Below are 26,205 nucleotides of genomic sequence, written 5' to 3' on the forward strand. Positions count from 1 at the left end.
TTTTTTTTTTTTTTTTTTTGGTACTGGGATTGAACTCCAGGACCTTACACTTGCAAGACAGGCTTGGTGCCACTAAGCTAAATCCTGGGCCCCAAGTGAGGCATTTTTTTTTAGCATACTCTGTCTCATGGTCGTCTGCAATGACTTTTTTTGGATATTTATTCCTTATGGAGAAGCAGGAAACTTACCAAATGAAAAACCTGTTATGAAGTTTCAGAGTGGCAGAATCACACCACCCCGGAGAGCCCCTTCACCAGATGGCTTCTCACCATACAGCCCTGAGGAAACAAACCGCCGTGTGAACAAAGTGATGCGGGCACGGCTGTACTTACTGCAGCAGATAGGACCCAACTCTTTCCTGATTGGAGGAGATAGCCCAGACAATAAATATCGGGTGTTTATCGGGCCACAGGTAAGGTTCATCACTGTGTTATATTAATAGGTGTTACTAAAATAAATTTACATACTATAAAGGCTTTTAAATTGAAATCAGCTAATTTCTTTAGTAAAAATAAAGTGAGTTTAAAATATATTTGGGCTAGTAAACATTTTTTAAATGTATTTTGAGGTTTAATGCCTTAAAAGATTAAGGCATTAAAATTGAGGCATTTTGAGGTTTAAGACCTTAAAAAATTAATTCATGAAAAGACTTTATAGGTAAGGAGAATGAAGAATATGAAGTAATGTGATTAAGTTAAAAGTTCTAATAGAACCACAGATTAACTCATACGATTTTCTTTTAATTCTTCAGAACTGCAGCTGTGGCCGTGGAACATTTTGTATTCATCTATTATTTGTTATGCTTCGGGTGTTTCAACTAGAACCTTCAGACCCAATGTTATGGAGAAAAACTTTAAAGAACTTTGAGGTAATTTTTTTATAAATGCTTTAAATTTTTATAGTACATTCCTAAAAATCTTTCATGAGCACAAAACATAAATAGTGATAATTTTGATATGTTCTTGTTTTTGAAGCACTTAAATCAGCTTTATGAAAACCGTGCAGATATAACATAAATAATTGCAGCACTAGAATTCTTATGTATAATTATGACACAAATGTCACTTACTGTCTTTTTCCAATGTTAGGTTGAGAGTTTGTTCCAGAAATATCACAGTAGGCGCAGCTCAAGAATCAAAGCTCCATCTCGTAACACCATCCAGAAGTTTGTTTCACGCATGTCAAATCCTCATACATTGTCATCATCTAGTACTTCTACATCTAGTTCAGAAAACAGGTTAGTACCTTTTAAGGAGTTAAACATTAACCCAGTATTACTTTTTAATTTTAATATCTACTTGCTAAGTTGCTCTAAAATGATTTAATTATTGAATCTTGGCTTTCCTGTTAAAATTAAGGATAAAGAATATTAAAGGTCATCTGAGGATATTTTGTCCTAAAACTTTACTACATTGTTGAACTTACAGTGTTGAAAGGTGACACTAGTAAATGCACATGTCATGATAAAAATCAGATTACAGAGGCAAAAGAATAAGCACCTACTGTCTGTCATTGCTTTGTGCCAAGTGCCTTATAAGTTTTATGATTCTATTCTTATCACAAGGTAGATTTCATCACTGTGTAACAGATAGTGGTGCGGTGCTGAAGCACTGTATAATGGAAGGAAATGCCTGTAGTTCTCTTACAAATAATTATATAGAAGGCAAAGTTGTTTTCCAAAATCACTTTCAACTATACTGTTTTAAATTGTATAACCTCACTTATTTCATATTTACAAAGAATCCTCTTTGTAGGATCTTTTGCCTGTGAAAAATATAAGCATATTCCAAGTAAATAGATTAATCATTTTAATTAAGATGTGCAGTAGCTGTTAACACAGTTATTAATTAAAAGCTACAGCTTCTCATACTTTCCATTGCTTATTGATGATAAGATGAACTCGAAAGTCTTTAAGGATCTGATTTATAGTCCAAAATGACATATGAAAATTTTTTCAAATCTGTAGTACTATCATAATTCGTGTGAGTTTTCTTTATATTCTGTAATTATTTTATTGGTTTTAGTGTAAAATGAGATCTTTAAATTATTGCAGAAAGTAGTGAGGGCACCTCCTCTATGTTCCCAAGGGACTCTAGCTTGAGAATTACTGGTCTGACTGGTCAAGTCCATTTTCATTCCATCAGCCTTCTAAGTGTCGTAACTACCTCAGAATTCATGAAGAATGTAGAAGTGATGATAATGTGACAAAGGCTCAGGGAGGAGAGATAGTTTTACTCCAGTAATGAGGGAGGCCAGAAGAGATCAAGCATTTATTTGACTAAGGGTATAACCAGTACTTGTATATCTTGATTCCCCTCTTTCAGGGCTCTTTTTCTTACCCTTTATTTCTTCTAAATAGATTTTTTTTTTAATTGAGTTTATTTCTCAAACTTTGTGTCCCACACTTATGCTAGAATCTTTTTCCTTTGGATTGACATTTTGACAAAAAATAACAGATGTTAAAGAGCTAAAGTTAAAATAGAAAGTTTTAAGAAAAAAGACAACTTCCAATACGTACTGGCCATAATTTAAGATTCTTTTAGTATGAATTTTGTTGGAAGAACCATGGAGGAAAAAGTTATATTGTGATACACTGATATTATACCATGTAGGTTTTGTTTCATGTCATCGCATATTTTTATGCCTAAAAGCTAAAATCAATGTAAGCAAACACAAAGGACACTCAGCTAGAGATCTGATCACATAAAATTTTTCAATATTTCAGAAACAAACAAAAGAATGAGCACAAACAAAATACTACAAAATAACAGAACTTAGCAAAAAAAAAAAAAAACTGGAAAGAGGAACCTAGGATCTCAGTATATAAATGAACAAGTGATGAAGAGAATACTCATGAAAGAATAATTTTATGGGGCTAACAAACATGTTTGGTTAATCTAATAACTAAAACAAGTTGGGGGGGAAGCCAATTTTTTAAAAAAAGTATTATTTTTGGGTTTTTTGTTTGTTTGTTTATGGTACCGGGTATTGAACTCGGGTTCTTGCACTTGTGAGGCAGGTGACAGAACCTCTGAGCTAAATCCCCAGCCCGAAAGTATCAGTTTTTATTTACAGAAAGAATGTGAGAAAAAAGTTTCATTGAGTGTAAATGGTATAGCCTTTCTGAGAAAAAGTAATGTAGCTTTTAAAAACATTTATATTCATCGATCCAATAAGTGTTACTTTTAATGTTTTAAGAAAAACAATTTTTAGTTTTTATTAATGTTTGCAGTACCTAATGATTATATTGCAGTTTGCAAACTTTATAGACAAGGTATGGCCACAAGATAACAGTAAATGGTTAACTTTTTTAATTTACTATAGTCAAAGAGACACTACCATTCGTCTTCCTCAGAATATTCCCCCTCACTTTGAACACACTTATCCCATCATTATTGCCTCCTTCTGAAAATTCTAGAAGTCCTTTTTCATAACTGTGTTTACATCCTCTGTCATGGATTCCTCCATGATTGCCCTGAATTGATTCAAAACATTTATCCTTCATGGTCATTTTGACTTGAGGAAGAGCCAGAAGTTGCATGGTTTCAGATCCATTAAATAAGAGAGATGAGGACACTTCACACTGTTTGTATTTAACAAAAATTGCAAAAAATGGTGGATTACCCTGGTATGACCAAAAACTATGGTGAATGTTTCCATTTAAATATTTACTACAGGGGCTAGGGATTTAGCTCAGTGGTTCTGCCACCTACCTCGTAAGTGCAAGGTCCTGAGTTCGATCCCCAGTACCAAAAATAAATAAATAAATAAGTACTTACTGCATAGGGCCAGGGATTTAACTTAGTGTTTCCACCGCCTGCCTGGCAAGCACAAGGACCTGAGTTCAATCCTCAGAACCAAAAATAAATAAAAAAATAAGTAAATATTTACTACATAAAAGACACATTGCCATTATTTGCCCTTAAGAAGCTTCCCCTCACTTTCAACACATCCCATCATTGTTGGCAGTGCACCTCTTACTATAATTCTTTTCTTGATTTAAACATTTTTTGATATGGTGAAACATTCAGAACAACTTAAACAACAAACGAATAGATAAAGTATGCCCATGCTATGAATGTGTATGTCCTGCAGCCATTAAAATTGGGCTTTTCAAGAACGCAGAAGAGCATGGAAAAAAATAGTAAGTGAAACCACATTCATATTATAACACTGTACCAGATCTGTGTCCAATTTTTAGGTACAAATAATACTTTAACCACTTACCAGTCCAATTTAAATACAGAATAACCAAAAATTGAATTTTTTGTCAATATTTATAATAGGAAATATAAAAAATGACTTTTATCAAATTTATTCAGTAATTTTTCTGTGTATGGTATATCTTAAAATATTCATCACCTGCCCAAGTACTCAGTGATCAGTACAGAAATACACTGCCTGAGCAATGCTAGGGTAGACTTTAGAGCAAAAATTTTAGTGTTTTATAAGAGGTGTTATTACAAGTTACTTTTTTCACTTAGATGTAGTGCTGCTCTACCCTTATCAAATGTATAGATAATATGTAAATGAATGATCATGGCTGGGTTTCAGTAAAACTTTTTTTACAAAAGTAGGCCACAGGTTGATTATTCCCCTTGCAGTTTGTTACTGTCTATAGTGAAGAGATTTTACTTCTGAAAAAAATACCAAAATGAAAATGTGAATTGTCAGAAGAATGGCATAAAGATATTTGTATAAAATATTATATTCTCAAAATATAAAAATAAGAAAACAGTCCCAATATCAACAGTAAGCGAACACTTAAATAGAATCTGTCTAGTCAGTGGGAAATGATGCTATCATTAAAAATTGCATACTGTATGATAGAAGTAACTCAGGTGTCTATCAAAGGTTAAACAATATGAAATACATAAAATGGAATGTTATTCAGCCATAAAAAGGAAGGAAGTTCTGATATATGATACAACATGAATGAACCCCAAGGACGTTTATGCTAAGTGAAATAAGGCAGACATGTAGAGATAAATACTGCATGACTCCAGTCATAGGGGTATTTAGTCAAAATCATAGAGACAGAAGTAGAATGGTGCTGCCTGAGGCTAGGACAGGAAAACATGTGGAGTTACTGTTTAGTGGATAAATAGTTTCAGTTTTAGAAGATGAAAAATAATTTTGGAGTTAGTGATGATGGTTGTACAGTGTGAATGCATTTAATACTACCAAATTGTACTCTTAAAATGGTTATAATTGCAAATTCTATGTTACATATACTTTACACAGCAAAAAGAAATGAAAAAAGTCATATTTATAAAGAATTTAATGACAAGTAGAATTTTATAGTAAAATTTTTATGAGTATGAAATAGTGCACATATGAACTATTTTACAAAATAGGTGGGAAAAAGATGGGGTCCAGCCTGATATATATATTTGTATTTGTCAAAAAAGCACATAAATAACAAACACAGTATAGTGGTACACATCTCTACCCAGCACTCAGGAGACTGAGGCAGGAGGATCACTGTTTGAGGCTAACTTGGGCCACACAATTAGTTCAAGGCCAGGCTTAACTACATTGCAAGACCCTCTCACAAAACAAAAGCACAAAAAATAATAAATTGCACTTGCAATTTGACTAATGTATTTTCCCTCTTTTAAATAAGCTAATTTTGGTGTAATTATATTTGAACAATAGGCTGACCTTGAATATTTTACCATTAATATTTTTATTATAGATTGTTAAATAAATCATTTCTGTAATGTGAGCATGCTTTCAACTCAGTTATATGACTTTACTGGCCTGTTTGTCCAGCTTTTTGGAAGTTTCCTATACACTTGAGGAATTGGCTGTTTGTGTTAATCACTCAGACCTATTTTGCAAAATTATAGTTTCAGTTCATGGAAGTGCAATATTGGGCCCAGGGGAAAGCATCAGCTTAGACTTTTCAGTTTGTAGAAGGTAGGTTATGGCATGTTCTTCTCAAGTAATAGTCTAATGATAGGTCTGTCACAGACTGGCTTTATGACTTCAAGCAGCTCTCAAAGGGGTTTGTCTTTACGTTGTAATGCAATATTATTAACTTTAAAAGCCATCACATACAAGTTCAAACAGAAACCCTTATAAAATAGAAGTCTCCAGTCTGACTACACACAAAATAACTGTTGTTAATGTAACTTTTAAAAAATTTTATGAAAAACAAAGAAATAACTCTTCTTGCATTCTGTACTTAAGCACACATACAATGCTTCTCACATTTTTTTAAACAAACACGAGGGCCAGGGATTTAGCTCAGTGTCTCTGCACCTGCCTTACAAGCACAAGGTCCTGAGTTCGATCCCCGGTACCAAAAAAGAATACAAATATGTAGTCATGCTACAAAATTGGGTAATTTGCTCTGCAGCTTGTTTTGTTGCTGTACAAGGGATTGAATTCAGGGCCTGTGCACTGAGCTACACCCCCAGCTCTTTTTTTAAATTTTGAGATAGTCTTGCTAAGTCACCCAAGTTGCCCAGGCAGGGCTCAAACTTTCTGTCTTCCTGCCTCATCCTTCCAGAATTCTGGTGCAACTTGCTTTTATTTTTATTTTATTTTATTTTATATATCAATAACATTTTCCTAAGTTAATACAAACACTCCTTTTTATGGCTGTATATTGTTTCACCATTACTTTAATTAATGAATATTAAATATACCTTTAGTTTTTTGTTTGCTTATTAAATGCAACAATTTTTTCTATTTTTGTCTGCATACTAATAATATTTCTGTAGTTTAGCAGCCTAGAAAATAGAATTTTTAGGTCATGAATCTGTACATTTAGTATTTTAAAGATTACTAACAAAATTACCTTCTAGAAATTTCAGGTTTTATTCCCATCACAAATATAATGAGAACCTGTTTTTCTGTCTCATTATCAGGGTCGGATGTTACCAGGATAAGTTTTTGACAATCAGAATGTCCCCAAAAAAAGATAGATGTAGTTTTATATTTAATAACTTCTTTACACGTTTAGCTGTTATTTTTTAATTTTTTCTTTTGTCCATTTTATAATTGAATTGTTCTTATCTTTTACTGATTTTTGAGAAGTACCTTGTACATTAGGAATATTCAAATATGTACAATAAAATTGCCCACTTTGTTACAGTTCTGCCATATTTTGACCTAAATGGAATCATTTTATAAATGTTAGGAATTTAACATGTTGTCTAGGTTTTGTTTAGGTTTTGTTCACCCTATAATATATTGTGAACATCTGTATTGATCTCTTCATTTCTCTTCAAAGGCTCATAATGTCTGGTGTACTATAATTTTTAAATTTCTTTTTGATGTTCATTTGGTGTTTTTTTCATTATATAAATTAATATATCAGTGAACATTCACATACATATCTTTTTGTCTCATTTCTTATATGTTCCTAGAATTTTAGGAGAATGGTTATACACATTTAAAATTGATATGTTTCTAGATTGTAAGAAAGTTGGACCAGTTTACTGCTGCTGGTCCAAATTTAGGATTTGGAATAGGTATGCTCTAAGGTCCCAGTACTTCAAATCTTGAAACTGATACCATGTAGTGTATTTATCCATAGTCAAATCTTATTCAGAAGGTACAGTAACAGAATTTTAGGGACATAGATACTTTTGCATGGATTTCAGTTCATGTGTTGAATTGTAATTATAGTAAAAACAGGTTTAGATACACAACCTATAAATATACATGAATCTGATTTGAAATTACTACATATATTAAGAGAAAAAAGTATCCCTCAAATAGTTAATAGATCTTAAGAATTTCTGTTTAATATGTTCGTATTCTAAAGCTTTGTAATTCTAATTAGCATAAAATATTCTGTTTTATTTTCTTTTATAGTTATTACTTTGCTTTTTCTTCCTTGTAGCATAAAAGATGAAGAGGAACAAATGTGTCCAATATGTTTACTGGGCATGCTTGATGAAGAAAGTCTTACAGTGTGTGAAGATGGCTGCAGGAACAAGCTGCACCACCATTGCATGTCCATCTGTAGGTGGCTCCTTTTCTCCCTGTGCTATTCAATACATTTGCTCCATAACTAACTGATGGGGGCGGTGACATGGTTTGTAGGGAGATTGGTGAGAGCAGGGGAAAGAATCTGTGGAAGCCCTGTATAGTTTTCAACAAATCGGAGTTTAGGATCTATTAGGAGATAATCTTTGTAAGCAAAGACAATGCAATATAGTATGATTCACATGGAAATGGAAGGAGTGCACAAAGTTTTAACTCCTACCTGGAAGGTATTCATGGTGGGAAGGAAGAAGACCTAGGCAGGGCTTTACAGAGAGGGAAGGAACAAAACAAGGCTAGAAGTGAGGGAAAGAACATTTGAACAGATAGTAAAGTGGATCTTCTCATAACTGATAAAATACAATATGGTTTGCAAAAGGGAAAAGTATCATAACAACTTAAAATGCAGTGTTTGTCTGCTTTCAGATAAATATTCTATCAAATTATTGTTCAAGTTTCCTTCCATATAAATCCTAACCATTGTAAACAGTTATGACATAAATGTATTTAATAATAACATTTACATTTTTGTAAGTTTTTTTTCTTTAATTTTACAGGGGCAGAAGAATGTAGAAGAAATAGAGAACCTTTAATATGTCCTCTTTGTAGGTCTAAGTGGAGATCCCATGATTTCTACAGGTAATCATTTTGAATTTATGATTTGTTTGTTTAATAAAAAACAAAGATGTTTTTAAAGTGTTTTATATTTGTTAACATTTCTTAGCAAATTTTATTATTTTTCATAGCCACGAGTTGTCAAGCCCTGTAGATTCCCCACCCTCCCTGCGAGCTGTACAACAGCAAACCACACAGCAGCAGCCTCTGGCTGGATCACAGAGAAGGAATCAAGAGACCAGCTTTAACCTTACTCATTATGGAACTCAGCAGATCCCTCCTGCATATAAAGATTTAGCTGAGCCATGGATTCAAGTAAGTAGTTCTTCGTTCTTCATATCTTAAGACATTTGTAGACTAGTTAATGTATCTGTGCCCTTCCATCAGTTTTTTATAATTTGAGAAAATATCCATCATGATTCTTAGTCCATTCAAATTTTTTATTCTACTTTTGGTATTTTTCTGCTTTAAAAATATAAGATCCGAAACTAAACAGTGTCTCCAATAGACAGTAATGAAGTAGAATAATTATCCATGATAATCTGTTAAATTACATTGAATACTATTGTTTGTCAACAGATACTCATTAAGCTTCTAAATCATTGGAATTTGGTTCTTTTGTGTGACCATTACAACCCTATAACTTTGGGATTCTCTCAGATTAACAAACCACTAAGTGTCTAATAGAATCCACAAAACTAATAAGCGTATCTTAATTCTTTTATCTAGTTCATTAAAGGCATTTAACATAAGCCCTCACCCACTCATTCTGGAACCCTCAAGGAACTCTCAAGTTGATTCTCAGCTACTAGGTACCCTTCTTTCAAGGACAGTTTGTTTGCTTATGCTTCATTTTGGACTGTATTATATAGTCAGACCTCAGTACTCAATTGCTTTGAAACTTACTGAGTTTGATACTCGATGCATTTTTTTTGGAGGGTACCAGGGATCAAACTCAGGACCTAGGTTACTCTTGCAAGGCAGGTGGCAGCACACTGAGCTAAATCCCTGGGCCCATTACAATGCATTTTGACATAAAAGTTTTGTCCCATTGTTTATTTGGTATTCAAAGCACAAACTAGAACTTGTCAGCGTCAATTGCCTGATGACTCACTACCCTATCTAACCAAAACAATTTGCTTTTGTTTTGTCATTGTTTGTTTTTGAGACAGGGTCTTACTGTCCAGCCTAATCTTGAACTTATCATGTAGCCCAGAATGGCCTTGAACTCAACTTCCCAAGTGCTAGGATTATATACCACCACACTAGGCCTTGTCAGTATGTTTTAAACCCTCCATTCTAGGGCCTTTCTTGATTTGGCTTTTTTTTTTAAATCTTGGTCCAGTTTTTTTTCTAAAAACTACCCTAACGTAAATATAAGGAGTTGTTCACAGTTGTTTCTGGGTTGGATGGTTGTTTTGGGCAAATATGAGGGACACAGGCATAAAAACATATGTGTATATATCTAGTTGGTAGAGTTTACTTTTAATTTTCCTTGAGATAATAAATGTTCACAACTTTTGATAAATAACAGACTTACATATAAAATGTCTCATGAGTTTTAAGTGGCTGAACATATTTGAAAATAAATAGTAAAGAATTAAGAAATTACTGGGTTTTTTTGGTTTTTTGTTTGGTACCAGGGATCAAACTAGGGTCCTTGCACTTGGGAGGCAGGCGGCGGCACCAATGAGCTAAATCCCTGGCCCAACCAGGTTTTTTTTAAATAATTAAACATTGTGCTTAACAATATACTCTGGGTCATTAGATTTTCTTATTGTATTTGTCTCTAGGTCATTAGTTTTTCTTCTTATTGTATTTGTTTGATATAGGTGTTTGGAATGGAACTCGTTGGCTGCTTATTTTCTAGAAACTGGAATGTAAGAGAGATGGCCCTCAGGCGTCTTTCCCATGATGTTAGTGGGGCCCTGCTGTTGGCAAATGGGGAGAGCACTGGAAATTCTGGGGGCAGTGGTGTAAGCAGCCCAAGTGCTGGAGCCACCAGTGGGTCCTCCCAGAGCAGCATCTCAGGAGACGTGGTAGAGGCATGCTGCAGCGTCTTGTCAATGGTCTGTGCTGACCCTGTCTACAAAGTGTACGTTGCTGCTTTAGTAAGTAGTTTTTTTCCATTAATGATATCATTGTGCAGTTTCTTTTTTGTGGTTTGTTGATACTGTTTTTAAGATACAATAAAGCTACTTAATGTAATTTTGGAAAGTTGAAATTTTATTCTTATTCCATATAATCCTAGGAAATTGCAATTTCCCATTTAAACATTTTAATTTACTGACTTTAGTCTATTCAAGTTTTCTTATATACTGTTTATTTCCCTCAAGCAGATGTGTAATACTATTCATATATTTCCCTGAAAAGTAACCCACATATGACCAACCTAAAAATACTTTATAGGATAGAAAAGTGATCAAACTTACTTGATTTTTTAAACTTGATGTCAGTAGACATTGAGGATTTATTTTTAGTAATCATCTTGCTTACTTTTTTTTTTATACTGGGGAATGAACTCAGGATCTTGCACTTACTTGTGAGGGAGGCAGTGGCACCACTGAGCTAAATCCCCAGCCCTTGCTTGATTTTTAATAAACATTGTATGGCGAGGGGTCCATAACATAGACACTGAGGTTTTTCCAGATTACCATGTTGGAAATTGTCTCTCATGAGTGGTAGAAAATGACAAAGAGGTAATTTTGGAGACTAATGAGACCTTCTCCAGTCTTAATGTGTATCTCTTTAGACTACTATTGACAACTTCAGCACTACTGTCATTGGCCAGAAATGACTTGCGGTTGGAAGGGCACTAGGAGTACTACTGTTCTATGCACAGTAGGATATTTAACAGAATCTATGGTTTGTATTAGAAATCAGTAGCAAACCCACCCTCATCCTTCTACCCACTTAGCCTAAAGTCACGACAGCCAAGAATGTCTCTAGACATTGCCAGATGATCCCTGGACCTCACAGTTGCCCCCAGTTTAAAATCACTGCTTTAAAATAATTGTTATCTAATCTTTTTAAAAATTAAAAAGCCAAGCTAACGCTCATAACAATTTTTTCAAATCCTCTCCCTAGCGGTTTTGCCTAATAAACTTCTTATGAATTAATCAGGATGATATGAATATAGGTTTGGGGTCAGAATCGAGTGGTCTCATAATTAGCAAGTATTCCAACTGGAAAAATATACTAGTTATACTAGGAGTAGCCAAGGCATTCTGAACATGTGGTGGATTAGGGGGACCAGATACTAATTCTAGTTTTCCCATTTGCAGTGTGACTTTAACAAAGTTACTTAACTGTTGTTAAAACTTTACTCACCTATAAAATAATAATACTTACCTGTTAGATTTGAAATTACATTGTATAGAACCTCTAAATCATAATTCTTAGTACATTATAAGAACATTGACTATGTAGCACCTATCATTTCTTAAATATCTCTAATACCACCTTATAATCCATTCTTTTCATTTTTGGTTCATATTGTCTCAGATTGGACATTGCCTCTGATACTTTTTAAAAGTAAGCTGATCTTCGGCCACGGATTCAGCTCAGTGGTGCTGCCGCGGCCTGCCTCCCAAGTGCAAAGTCCTGAGTTCAATCCTTGGTATCAAAAAAAAAAGTAAGCTGACCTTCAGTTTTTTTCTCCCCAGAAAACAATGAGAGCCATGCTGGTATATACTCCTTGCCACAGTTTAGCAGAAAGAATCAAACTTCAGAGACTTCTCCGGCCAGTTGTAGACACCATCCTAGTCAAGTGTGCAGATGCCAATAGGTAAGGCCTTAATGATGCACCACTTCAAACTATCTTGAATTAAAAGTGCCTAGCACAAGCTTCACATCTAGGGATTAATTAATACATTTTGTTAAATGTGTCTTCATTTTTGTCTAATAGATTTGAAATTAAAACACAGAATATTGAGCACTTAAGGACTAAGGATAGGAACTAACACCAAGTAAAAGTCAGACTATAAAACTGCATGAAACAGCACATAATTGAAGGGGTGATTTTTTTTGTTGTTTTTTTTTTTTTTTTTTTTTTTTTAGCAAACACATATAAATTTAGGGGGTTTTTTTTTTTTTTTTTTTTTTTTTTTTTTTTTTTGTACCGGGGATTGAACTCAGGTCCTTGTGCTTGCAAGGCAGGCAGCAGAACCGCTGAGCTAAATCCCCGGCAAAACAGCACATAATTGTATTGTGCTTGATTCTGTTAAACAACATACTTAATCTGAAGTCCAGTTGATAAGAATAATAGCTGGCATAACCATAAGATATAATTTCAACATCATAACATCTGTTACATCTGCTTATGCCTTATTACCATAATCCAAAAAGAACTCCATTCTTGTTTTCAATTTTATTCTAATTATGATAGTTTTAAAGTTATTTAAAATTTTCCTATCCTGTAATGTCCTTAAAATTAGATAAGAAACAGTAATAATCCTAACAGCGGAGGAGGGGAGATAGGAAGTAGAGATGTATGAGCTTTAGCACAAACCATACTTTTTTTAGACCACTGGTTCTCTTTTGATTTTCTCCTTCCATAAAGAAGGATGAAAGTTCATTTTTTTGTTTAATAAGCATATGTATAGTTAATAGTTGTTTGGCAGTCCCGAACTATTTACTTCTCAGCAGCTCTTCATTGGCAAGAAGCACTGAGTCTTTGCTGTTGTACCCATTCAGAGCTCTCGTAATCCAATCTCTTTTCCTCCCTAGGCCATAAGTGTTAGTTTGCAAAAGTTCTCAATATTTAGGTACCTAGCTTTGACTAATTCTGATCTCATGAAGCCTTTTTTTTTTTTTTGCTCTGTTTTTTTTCTTTACCTAAGTCTACAAATCAAAAATACTGGAGGTTTTCTTGTTGCATAGAGAAAACATAGTATCTAGAAAACATTGGCAAATTAACATTTTATAAAATGTGTAAGAAAAATCATGTCATTTTAAAATTATAAAATAGGGAATTTTTTGAAAATTTCAGTGTTTTCATGACATTTGTTGTATCACCCACTTTCTGAAATTCTAAAGTTATACTGTTTACCTGGTGGCTTGAATAATTGAAACCATAAGAAATTTATGATATTTGGAACTCATTCTTAAGAACATAAGAGAGTATAAGCATTTTGGATGACAAAGTCTTGTTTTGAATGCAAAAGATTCTTACTAAAAGTTCAGAAATAATGTCAGAATCTTTTTTAACAAGATATAATAATACAAATTAGCCTTTTATCCAATTTGATATTTAGATCACTACTTGCCTAAGAGCCAGTCCTGAAGATTCTGTGTTTAATACAGATAAGATAAATTTTAAAAATTAGACTTAATAATAAATATTATTTATAGTGACATTGTTAATGTTACTTTAAACTATGAAAAAGTAAGTACTCCTGTCTTAGTTACTTTTCCTGCTGAGAAAAAACACCCAACACCCAAAGATAAAGGACGAAAGGTTTTTTGTAGCTCACAGTGTGTAGAGGTTTCAGTTCGTAGTTGGCTGGCTCCAAAATATGGTGGTGCAGCAGCGGAGAAATAGTTCATGGTAGGCAGAAGGCATTAAAGCAGTGAAGTAGTGAAGCAGCAGCAAGCAATAACCTGTATTAGTCCTTCTGTCTTTTATATTTTATGTAGGCTACAGGGCTTTTAGGCAGGTAGCACTCACACTCAAGGTGGGCCTTCCCATTATACACACCTAGAACTATGTCACACAAATCAGTGGACTAATTTAGTAATCACACACCCTTAATTCCAGCATTACATGTTCTAGATCTAGCCGCATCTGAAAAGCTCCACCTATGACCAATGAGGCTTTGTGGGGACATCTAGACACAGTCTGTAATAACTCTTGAAAACATTATTTTTCCACTTTCTCAAAAACTTACATTGCTGCGGCAATATTGATGTATCACTTATAATTGATCCAGAATTAATGTTGACTTCCTTTTATTTTTAGCCGCACAAGTCAGCTGTCCATATCAACACTGCTGGAATTATGCAAAGGCCAAGCAGGAGAGTTGGCAGTTGGTAGAGAAATACTTAAAGCTGGTAATAACTTTTTACTTAAAAATTACATAGCATATTCTGTCCCTTAGACTACCTAGTCTCATAATATTTCATTGGGGCAGTTATAGGAATTTCAAGTAATCTTGTAAATTGATTTAGCTGTGTTTAGAAATATGAATTAATCTAACAGAAAATCTTAAAAACTAAAATAATCCAGAGAATTTTTGTTGACTTTGCACCATTTCATCATGTTTTTAGAGTTTATTTTTAAATCATTTATTTCTTACATTCCTTTTGTAGGATCCATTGGTATTGGTGGTGTTGATTATGTCTTAAATTGTATTCTTGGAAATCAAATTGAGTCAAACAACTGGCAAGAACTCTTGGGTCGCCTTTGTCTAATGGATAGACTATTGTTGGAATTTCCTGCTGAATTTTATCCTCATATTGTCAGTACTGATGTTTCACAAGCTGAGCCTGTTGAAATCAGGTGATTTTTATTCTGGAAATACATTGCTTTCCTCTTGCTACCCACCTCAAATCCTCCCCAAGAATAACACATTTTAGATTTATGAAAGTCTGAAATCAAAAAGCATAGAGAAGTTGATAATACCTTAATTTGATTGGCATAAAAACCTTAAGTCTACACTATGTAATTAAAAATGTATAGGTCCTTCATACCAAAATGCTTTTTGAAGTGTAGAGTTAAAACAGCCACCTTTTTAAATATACATACATCCTTCAATAATTTGAACTTGTCTAGTAACTGAACGTGTTTTTTTCTTTCAGGTATAAAAAGCTGCTGTCCCTCTTGACATTTGCTTTGCAGTCCATTGATAATTCCCACTCAATGGTTGGTAAACTCTCTCGAAGGATATATTTGAGTTCTGCGAGAATGGTGACTGCAGTACCCCATGTGTTTTCAAAACTGTTAGAAATGCTGAGTATTTCCAGTTCTACTCACTTCACCAGGATGCGTCGTCGTCTGATGGCTATTGCCGATGAAGTGGAAATTGCTGAGGCCATACAGCTGGGCATGGAAGACACTTTGGATGGTCAACAAGACAGTTTTTTGCAGGCATCTGCCCATAATAGCTATCCAGAAGCCACAGAGAAAAGTTCCCTGGAGCACACAGTCCATTTAGACAAAACTGGAAAAGGATTATGTGCTACAAAAATGAATGACAGTTCAGAGGACATTTCTGACAGATTGGCCAGCATTTCAATAGGACTTCCTAGTTCAGCCACAACAGAACAACCAAAGCCAATGGTTCAAACAAAAGGCAGACCCCACAGTCAGTGTTTGAACTCCTCTCTTTTATCTCATCATTCCCAACAAACATTTGCAGCCTTGCCAACCCCTTCTTCATCTGCTCCATCTGTAGCAGCTGGCTCTGTAACAGATGTCTCCAAGCATAGACCTCAGGGTTTCATTCCCTGCAAAATACCTTCTGCATCTCCTCAAACACAGCGCAAGTTTTCCCTACAATTCCAGAGAAACTGTTCTGAAAACAAAGACTCAGACAAACTTTCCCCTATCTTCACTCAATCAAGACCCTTGCCCTCCAGCAACATACACAGGCCAAAGCCATCTCGACCTACCCCAGGTAATACAAGTAAACCGGGAGATGCCTTAAAAAATAGCATGACACTTGATCTGAACAGTACTTCCAAATGTGATGACAGCTTTGGCAGTAGCAGCAGCAGTAGTAATGCAGTTATACCCAGTGATGAGACAGTGTTCACCCCAGTAGAGGAAAAATGCAGATTAGATGTCAATACAGAGCTCAACTCCAGTATCGAGGACCTTCTTGAAGCATCTATGCCTTCAAGTGACACAACAGTCACTTTTAAGTCAGAAGTTGCTGTTCTCTCTCCTGAAAAGGCTGAAAATGATGAAACCTACAAAGATGATGTGAATCATAATCAGAAGTGCAAAGAAAAGATGGAAGCTGAAGAAGAAGAAGCTTTAGCAATTGCCATGGCAATGTCAGCATCTCAGGATGCCCTCCCTGTAGTTCCTCAACTACAGGTTGAAAATGGAGAAGACATCATCATTATTCAACAGGATGTAAGTAAAGTCTTTTAAGAGTTATAATTTCCTTAAACCATGCTAAGATCTAAGTCAGAAATGCTGCTTTAAGACAAGAGATTCATTGCAATCAAGTTTTCCTTGTAATTATTCAGCAGTAATGTTTGTATCTTTTTTTTTCAGCTTTAATTGAGTTTATTGGTACATTTTAGGGATACAGTACAGTTACATTCATTGTTGGGATCTTGTACCTCTACATGACAGGTCTTGGTTCTCATTTTTTCCCCTTGTCCCTGCCCTCCCTTCACCCCCTCCTCCCCTCCCCATCTACCAGCACTTTATTTCCATCTTTTCTTTATCTCACATTTTTTTCTTTTCCCTTATTACGCTTCCCCTATCCATCCCACCTTCCCTACACCTTTAGCCCCTTTCTTCCCATTTGTTTGTATCTTTTAAACAACAGTACTCCTGGCCTATTTCAAAAACATTTCTTATTGATTCTATAATAGTGATTAGTTACCAATGTAATCCTTTCAGAGGCCTGATTTATAGGTGGTTCGGGAAACCAGATTAAACAAGATTAATGCTTTGCCAGTCTAATTTCACAAAATCTTGCTCTATTAATTTAACAGTAAAAAGTTTGCTTTCATTTAATATGTAGACACCAGAGACTCTACCAGGACATACCAAAGCAAAACAACCTTATAGAGAAGACACCGAATGGCTGAAAGGCCAACAGATAGGCCTTGGAGCATTTTCTTCTTGTTATCAAGCACAGGATGTGGGAACCGGAACGTTAATGGCTGTTAAACAGGTAAATATCTAATGAATACATAATGAAATTATTCAAATTATAAAATGAAGTATGTGTAAATAAAAAGAATAAGGGAAATCCCTATAAACTTCTGTACTTTTGTTCTTTTGAGATTCCTAAATTTCAAAGTAGATTTACCAGAGTACCACAAAAAAAAAAAAAAAAAACCCACAATGTCAAGGTGAGCCTACAGATGTTTGAGGTTCACTTGTTTCTGATTTTTATAGTTAAGAGAGGTATGGTTTCATACTCCCATTGACGGTGTAGTGGTACAGTGCCATCTTGGTTTCGGTGGTTTGAAATCATACTGATTGTTTTCCCATGATTGGGTTCTTCTCATTTTTACTCGTTTTTTAACTTATGACTGTCTCCCAATTTTTTGGCTTTTTTTTTTTTTTAATATTTCACTGCTGCATGAGCTGGATTCTTCTTTTTAAATAAAATACATTGTAGCCATGAATATCATTGTGGTTTGCTATTAATGTATAAGCTAATTTAGATTTAACCATTTAGGTCAGGGATTTTTTTGTGAATTTTTCAGAATTTAAACCTTTGTGAACATGTTTATTTGAAATAGGTGACATATGTCAGAAACACATCTTCTGAGCAAGAAGAAGTAGTGGAGGCATTAAGAGAAGAGATAAGAATGATGAGCCATCTAAACCATCCAAACATCATTAGGATGTTGGGAGCCACATGTGAGAAGAGCAATTACAATCTCTTCATCGAATGGATGGCAGGTATGTTCATGTTTTAAATTACAAATAACAGTACATGGACTTAACTTTCTGCTTATTAAATTTAAGGGAAACAATTCAGTGAGCATTTAATTTTTTTAAATAATTTGAACAGTTTAATGAAAACTTTTAAAAAAAAATAGTTTGGATTTCTAAAAGCAAATCAAGATTTTGATGCATAGGGCTGGGATTTAGTTCAGTGGTGCTGCCACCTGCCTCTCAAGCTCAGGGTCCTGAGTTCAGTCATCAGTACCAAAAAAAAAAAAGAACAACATTGTGATGCATAGATTGCTTTAAATTTCTAAATTTGTGTATATTTTAAGAATGTATTTCTATTTACTTATCAGTTCTTAAGTATATTATCTGTTGTTCATCTTCATGAGGATATAGATAGGTTGACTATTATAACACCTTTTAAATTGAATTCATTGAGTTAGTGACTTGTTCCGGGGTGAAGTTAGTACATGGTAGGATGTGAAGCTTAACTCCCACTGGCTCGTCTCTCAGTCTTTTTACTTTCTGCTAAATAATATATTAACATTGTTTATGTAAGTCAATAATAAAGGCATTTTGTATATTTTTATTGAGAAGAGTGAAATGTACATTCAGAAATAGTTCCTGTTAACTTTTAAAGCTTTCTGAAATTATGATCCTCTGGTAAACTAGTTTCATGAGGGTTTTGTAAAAATGTCTAATAAATGATAGGCTTTTGAGATGATACAAAAATCGGTTTCACTCCTAATGTAGAGTATGAATTTAACCTTTCAGACATGAATGTTAGCTCATGCAGTGCAAGCTTAAGAAACCAAAGTGTAATAAATAATTTTAATTCTGACCTAAGTTTATGATAATTATTTCTATTTTGTATTTATTGTATAGGAGGATCTGTGGCTCATCTGCTGAGTAAATATGGAGCCTTCAAGGAATCAGTAGTTATTAACTATACTGAACAGTTACTACGTGGCCTTTCATATCTTCATGAAAACCAGATCATTCACAGAGATGTCAAAGGTAAAAATTATTTTAATTATTTTCTAGTGACCATAAGAAAATAAATGTAATTTTTTAACTTGGACATTTGTTGACAGTTTATTTCTCTGAAAAACTCAAATCACTAGCATATTAAAACTAAAAGGAGCCTTTGGGGCTCCATTTAATCTGTCTTTAACATTTAATTTGTACTTTCAAAAAGTATTTCAATACAAGAAAAGCTATAACTTTACCACAGTTTTACTACTGTTTCATAGCAAAATATAGAAAGCAGGTCTCTTAAATTTTTTTCTTGGCTTCATGATGTGCTGACTCCCAGAAAGCTCCTATTTTGGGTTTTATTTAGATTAATTGGGATAGCCTAAACTTCTATTAAGAAAAATCCTTTCATATAAGTTCAGTTTATTCTTATTAGTGGCATCTTTTGGTTTTGTGTCATGAGTCTTTAATTAGTGTTTGAAAATGTATTGAAGTACTTTATAAGATTTTTATTAGCTGTAATTTTGAAATAAGCATATACTTTGAATTAGCCTGGGTCACTGTGTTATCTCAAAATATAAATTATACTAAAATTTGAATTTTGAAGAAAGGCTTTGTTGGAAATTATTATACTACTGAGGTTTTCAGTTAAAATTGGACCAAGTCTGTGCCCTTTTCTTGCTATGCCTTACGACTGTTTTTCAGACTTTCCCTCTGGGGCTTTAGATTTTATTCACACTATGGAACCCAGTATGCCCTTATCAATAATTATGTGAAGGAAAGAGAAAGTAGTCCTCTCCGAAGCTCTGATATAGTTTACTTCTTTGTTTCATCACCATCCTATTCCATTAGTGGAAATTTTCTGGGCTTTTAATCTCTCCTTTTGTTTTTAACATACAAGGTCATTTGCTGTTTCTGTTGACAGGTGCCAATTTGCTAATTGACAGCACAGGTCAGAGGCTGAGAATTGCAGATTTTGGAGCTGCAGCCAGGTTGGCGTCAAAAGGAACTGGTGCAGGAGAGTTTCAGGGACAGTTATTGGGAACAATTGCATTTATGGCACCTGAGGTGAGAAGTAGTTTTGAGTGTAATGAAAGTATTATGGAGTTCTGTGACAGCATTATTTCACAGTAGTATGCAGTACTTCAGACCCTTATTCCCAGGCTTTTTATCTGTCTTAATATAATTCCAAAAGATAGCCTTTAACAGATTTGCTTAAAGGCTATTTCTAACCACAAACACTGTTTGGTATAATAGTTGTTTCATAGTAAACTCAAAGTGCACACAATAAAAACATTAAAAATTATCTCTCTATTCCAAAGGGAGGTGAGCCCACAGAGGCAGGCCTTGTCAGCAGTACAATCTAACAAAGCATTGCTCTTCTGAACTTGGCCTCTCTTCGTGGCTCTTCATGTTCTTGTATAGTGATTATTTGCTATCTGTTTGCCTCATAGTTTTCCTAAGAACACTGGAGTCAGTTTGGAATTCTGTAAGGTTTATCTTTGTGCCAGATGGAAGCTTATTAATGAGATATTAAGTAGGCCAAGTAATTGTTACTTGTACCATTATTTTGCTCTGAAGCAGAAAAATTAGAATCCATAACTATAAAATGGCTCTCTTAAGTGAGTCATTTCCACATTAACTCTGCTTTATTTTAGGTACTAAGAGGTCAGCAGTATGGTAGGAGCTGTGATGTATGGAGTGTTGGCTGTGCTATTATAGAAATGGCTTGTGCAAAACCACCTTGGAATGCAGAAAAACACTCCAACCATCTTGCTTTGATATTTAAGGTAATTTTGAGATAAAAATTTTATTTTTGTGCTAAATTTGTCAGTTGTCAAATTCTCATAGGTTCTCTCCTATCAATCTAACAAAAATACATCTTGAAATAAATAATTATAAATATGAATTTATAATTGTGTTGTCACTATTGGTGGCATTTACTGTCACTTCTCACTATTCTAGGCAGTTAAGGTTTACAAAGTCTTTAAAACAATGAATTAGCAAATATTGAGACATAACTTCCAGGCAAAATGTATGTGTGCATATGTATATATACCCATACATGTATTTCATATATGTGTGTGTATAACATAGATGTGTATATATGTATGTGTGCAATAAATATATTTGTGTATATATGTATGTATAATGTATATACATATAATTTTGGAAACTTGAAGCTCTTCATATTGCATAATTTTTTAAAAATCTGATTTCCTATTATTTAAAACTTTACCATATCACTTGCCAAATCCTGTTTACCTTTTTACAGCTGTCAAATTTACTATCTCATTTCCACCATAGATTAGTGTAATAGTTGAGATTTTTAGCTTTTGAGTAGACGTGTGATGATTAAAAGTATGGGTTTTGTAATCATACAAGCCTGATTTCAAACCCTTGCTCTACTCTTAATTGGCCAGGTGACCTTAGGAAAATTACTTTCTGTGTCTATTTCTTTTCACATGTGCAAAATGGATGCAGTAATAGCACCTGGTTCATAGGATTGTTATGAATATAAGCAGAATTACCTCTAGGCTTTAGTCCAGCATTTAGCCCACAGTCGCCTACCAGCACTCACCTTCCTTAGTTTTCCCCACATTTTTATAACTTTCTCAGTCACTTCTCTTTAGTCTCTATTGTGTGTTATTGCTACAATATATGAATAACTGAAAATAGCAAGGTATTTAAAGTGATTCCATTTGTAGGCATTTTGTAAAGAAAGTGTGGTGTGAATATGGTAGCCTTTTTTTTTTTTTAAACCTACAAAGGAAACACAAATTGTTAGTGCTGAATGATTACATTTGGGGAAACCTAGAAAAAGTATAATTTTTTTCTTTTGTGGTAAGATGTATATGTGTCAACTAAGTATATCTTAGTATAGGATTACAGACTTCTTAATATTTTCCTTTGTATCACTTTGCATTTTTAAGATTCATTTGTAACCTGTTTATTAAAGTCAGTTCTTTGTAGTGTTTGATATTAAGAATTAAGATTTGTGCATTATTGAAGGAAAAATGAGTGTAGTGCACAGATACAGACTGGTAAAGGTTATGTATTACTTGCACATGTTCAACTGTATTCAGCTGTATTTGTGGAAAGCTCCAATGCTCTGGCTTTTTGTCCTGCAGATAGCTAGTGCAACTACTGCTCCATCGATCCCTTCACATCTGTCTCCTGGTTTACGTGATGTGGCTCTTCGTTGTTTAGAACTTCAACCTCAGGACAGACCGCCATCAAGAGAGCTACTGAAGCATCCAGTCTTCCGTACTACATGGTAGCCAATTAAAAAAAAAAAACTGTAATAGAGACTGGATGCTCAACAATTAAAAAAAAAAACTTTTGTGGGGAACCACATTGATAATCTGCTGGCCGTCATACCACTGAACAGCTATGATAAGGCCAGTGGGGAACCCTTACCTAAGTATGTGATTGACAAATCATGATCTGTACCTAAGCTCAGTATGCAAAAGTCTACAACTTGTGCAGAAAATGTAAACCGTGCCTTTCAAAGAACTGGCCCTAGGTAAATAGGAAAGCATTGAAGTTTGCATGACTAAATAACAGAAGCATAATATTTTTGGAGCACTTTTTCAGCAATATTAGCAGCTGAGGGGCTCAGGATCTGTTTTAATGTTTCAATTATTCTATTTCTTTTAGTGATCACAAGTAGAGGGTTCTGTAATTCCGTTCAGTTTTTTGGTCACTGGCTATGAAAATCAATATTTGCCTCTTTTAGGTCAGAGTATGCTATAAGTAGCAGTAAATACATATATTTTTTAAAGGTGATGACTTCATGACCCACCGTTGACCTTTATTTTTTTAATGTCTGGCAGTTGTGATTCATTGTGCATTTTACTGTTGGCCCATTCATTTCGTTTTTGGAAATTATGGTTCTGTATTTTCATTACACCTCCATTTTTGTTTAATATTCAGGGAAAGGTGATCTTTTCAAACTAGAAAAAAAAATAGAAGTAGGTGTGAACTATATTTTATTATATTATCTTGCTACTGCAAGAGTTTTTTAAATACAGATTTAATTTTTTAAAATTGGAATACAATAAAGTACTGCCTACGTTAAATGAGTCACTGTTCTTGCTGGGCAGATTAAATATGAATTAACAAAATCAACTATCTTTTGTGATATTGCTCACAACCAAGTGCAAGATTACCTTGAAACTTGTTTTGAATTTTTTAATATGTCAGTTTCTTTGCTAAAGTGTAGGAAACTTCACACCATTTAAGTCTTACTGTATATGTAACAATCCATCACTCACCATTACCATTGAGTATAACAAGTAACTATTTTCCTTCTACCATGCATCATCTTTTTACACTAGACCTTCCTGATAGATAATTAAAGTTAATATATTCAAGTACAAATCAGTAATATTTTTAACAATAAATTTGCTTTGAACTTAGAAAAGATGTTCAGAAAAAAAATGAAATTGAGTTTCATTTACATATCAATTCTTTGGATATTGCACAGTTTTTTAATGGTTTGTCTGGAGTTGAATTCAGATGCATGGAATCCTGGAGGAAAATGGTAGCTCTTTTATCTTTTTTTTTGTTGTGTGAGTCTTTTAAAATCAAGTACTGATTATTAAATATATCTTTGAGATGTTAAGTTTTAACTCTTCAGATGCCAGTGTGAAATAGAATTGGTTACTCTCAAAGACTCAGGATAAACTAAATAAGCTATATTGAGTACATTTAAAATGTACAACACAATTTGGAAGTAAAATAAGTTACAGGAGAAGTTTACAGGGATATATTGCATATAATTTTTTAAAAGCAGTTTTTTTATGTGATTGTGTTTCTTAGTGAAATTTTACATTCCTTTGTTTTGGAAGATTGGCAATATTCGAAGAGTTAAAAGTAGTACAGAAATGTGAAGTTTGGTAGTTCTAAATGTGTTGTACTTGACTTTTTTTGACTACTTAGAATTTTCACAGTTCTAATAAGATTATTTCCAAGTCTCTCATGCGCAAGCTTTAAAGGACGCACTCTTGCCATTTTATGTACTGGAAAATCATTGGTCAGATTAATATGGCATCTGACAAAAATGTAAACTGTATAAACTGAGGAACCTCAGCTAATCAGTATTACTTTGTAGATCACCATGCCCACCACATTTCAAACTCAAACTGTCTCTAGATGTCAAAATCCATTGTGTTTGAGTTTGTTTGCAGTTCCCTCAGCTTGCTGGTAATTGTGTTTTGTTTTTTGTTTTGTTTTCAATGCAAATGTGATGTAATATTCTTATTTTCTTTGGATCAAAGCTGGACTGAAAATTGTATTGTGTAATTATTTTTGTGTTCTTAATGTTATTTGGTACTCAAATTGTAAATAATGTCTACTGCTGTTTATTCCAGTTTCTACTACCTCAGGTGTCCTATAGATTTTTCTTCTACCAAAGTTCACTTTCACAATGAAATTATATTTGCTGTGTGACTATGATTCCTAAGACTTCCAGGGCTTAAGGGCTAACTTCTAGTAGCACCTTACTGTGTAAGCAAATGTTAAAAAAAGGAAAAAAAAAAATCTCTGGGTTAAAAAAATTTGGCTTAAATGTATCCTTTGTTATTTTAAATATATTGAGATATTTTAATTAAAATTTTTACCCCATTGAACCAATTTTATAGTATTTGTACCTATTTTGGTGTTTTTGTCTTTATAGTAAATAAAAGTTTTTGAACAAATTTAATTGTTACTTTTGGGTCTTTTTAAATAATTTCACACTTAGAAAAATGTTACAAGATCACCATAAATAATTCCTACATACCCTTCACCCAAAGACCCCAGTCATGTTTCTTCAGCTGCCCAATTATGTCTTTTAGGCAAGAGAATCAAAACCAAGATCTCATGTTGCTCTTAGTTGTCACATTTCTTGACTTTCATTCAATGCAGAGCCATTTCTTAGTTTTTCCTTGACCTTCATGGCTTTTTTTTTAATGCCTATAGCTTATTGTTTTATAGAAGCTCCTCAATTTGAGTTTAGATGGTGCTTCCTAATAGATTCAGAGCATGCAGTTTTGACTGAACATCACAGAGGTGATGCTGTCCTCTTCTCTGCACATCATAGCAGAAGGCTAAGAGGTCCACTGCCTCCAAAGGTACCCTTTCTCTTTACAGTTAGTACTTTTATATAAGTATTCTATGGAAGCAGTATTCAAACTGTCCAGTGCTAATTCTGCTTTTAACTTTCTTAGCTGAATTATTACTGATAGTTTTCAAATGACTTTTATTTCCTTCATTTCTTCTCTATTGTATTGACATTTTGCTATAGGAAGAGTTTTCTCTCATTTATGTATTGGTATCATCATGTATTTGGTCAAGTTGTCATATATTTGATGAGCTTGTGAGGGTCAGCCATTATTTGAACAGCTGCATACTTTCAGCCCCATCTTTATGCATTTTCTGCTTTGATCCTTGGACAAGCCATTTTGTCCAAAGAGTCCTGATTCCTTTCATAGAAAATGATGCTTAAAAAGCAAGATCCACCCAATGTGTGTATATATATTAAATATTACATACTACTGTATTATGTACAATTTTATATATTAAATTTTAAAAGTTGAATTAACTCAAAAGAATCAGACGCAAAGAACAGAGGAAACAACAATGTCACATCTAAATCCAACTGTATCAATGATCATATTAAATGATAAATATGTAAAAAATAAAGTAGAATCTGAGTGTTCATACACTCATTACTACTGGGTATCTTTGTTCCCAGGACTTCTACACAGAGCTAGAATATGTGTGTGTGTGTGTGTGTGTGTGTGTGTGTGTGTGTACACACAGCTTTGCACACATGCTGATACATCTAAACTGAACATGTGAGAGTACTATATGATGTTTCAATATGTATATACATTTTGTATCATTCAAATCTGTAAATCTACCAACACTTCTTTAGGTGAAATCATTTAAAATCTTTTACTAACACATATGACATCATTATAGTCATCCTGCTGTGCAATAGCATACTAATTGTAACTTGGTACCCAATGATTACCCTCTGT

General features: G+C 33.9%; 1 protein-coding gene across 1 annotated transcript in view; it reads left to right on the top strand.

Annotated features, from left to right (window-relative positions):
* Positions 1 to 23,124, top strand: part of Map3k1 (mitogen-activated protein kinase kinase kinase 1) — a 27,686-nt gene extending 4,562 nt beyond the window's left edge. The window contains 19 exon segments of the mRNA XM_010626897.3: positions 212 to 412; positions 752 to 868; positions 1,089 to 1,237; positions 7,859 to 7,980; positions 8,559 to 8,640; positions 8,748 to 8,931; positions 10,449 to 10,727; positions 12,282 to 12,403; positions 14,576 to 14,667; positions 14,926 to 15,115; positions 15,415 to 15,693; positions 15,695 to 15,747; positions 15,750 to 16,696; positions 17,319 to 17,471; positions 18,049 to 18,211; positions 19,088 to 19,219; positions 20,103 to 20,245; positions 20,836 to 20,967; positions 22,309 to 23,124. Of these exon segments, the coding sequence (XP_010625199.2) occupies positions 212 to 412; positions 752 to 868; positions 1,089 to 1,237; positions 7,859 to 7,980; positions 8,559 to 8,640; positions 8,748 to 8,931; positions 10,449 to 10,727; positions 12,282 to 12,403; positions 14,576 to 14,667; positions 14,926 to 15,115; positions 15,415 to 15,693; positions 15,695 to 15,747; positions 15,750 to 16,696; positions 17,319 to 17,471; positions 18,049 to 18,211; positions 19,088 to 19,219; positions 20,103 to 20,245; positions 20,836 to 20,967; positions 22,309 to 22,458 (3,690 nt within the window). The 3' untranslated portion in view covers positions 22,459 to 23,124.
* The last annotated feature ends 3,081 nt before the right edge of the window (positions 23,125 to 26,205 follow it).

This window comes from Fukomys damarensis, unplaced genomic scaffold (assembly GCF_012274545.1).
Source record: "Fukomys damarensis isolate Sample0158 unplaced genomic scaffold, DMR_v1.0_HiC HiC_scaffold_1, whole genome shotgun sequence".
In the NCBI taxonomy this organism is placed as follows: Eukaryota; Metazoa; Chordata; class Mammalia; order Rodentia; family Bathyergidae; genus Fukomys; species Fukomys damarensis.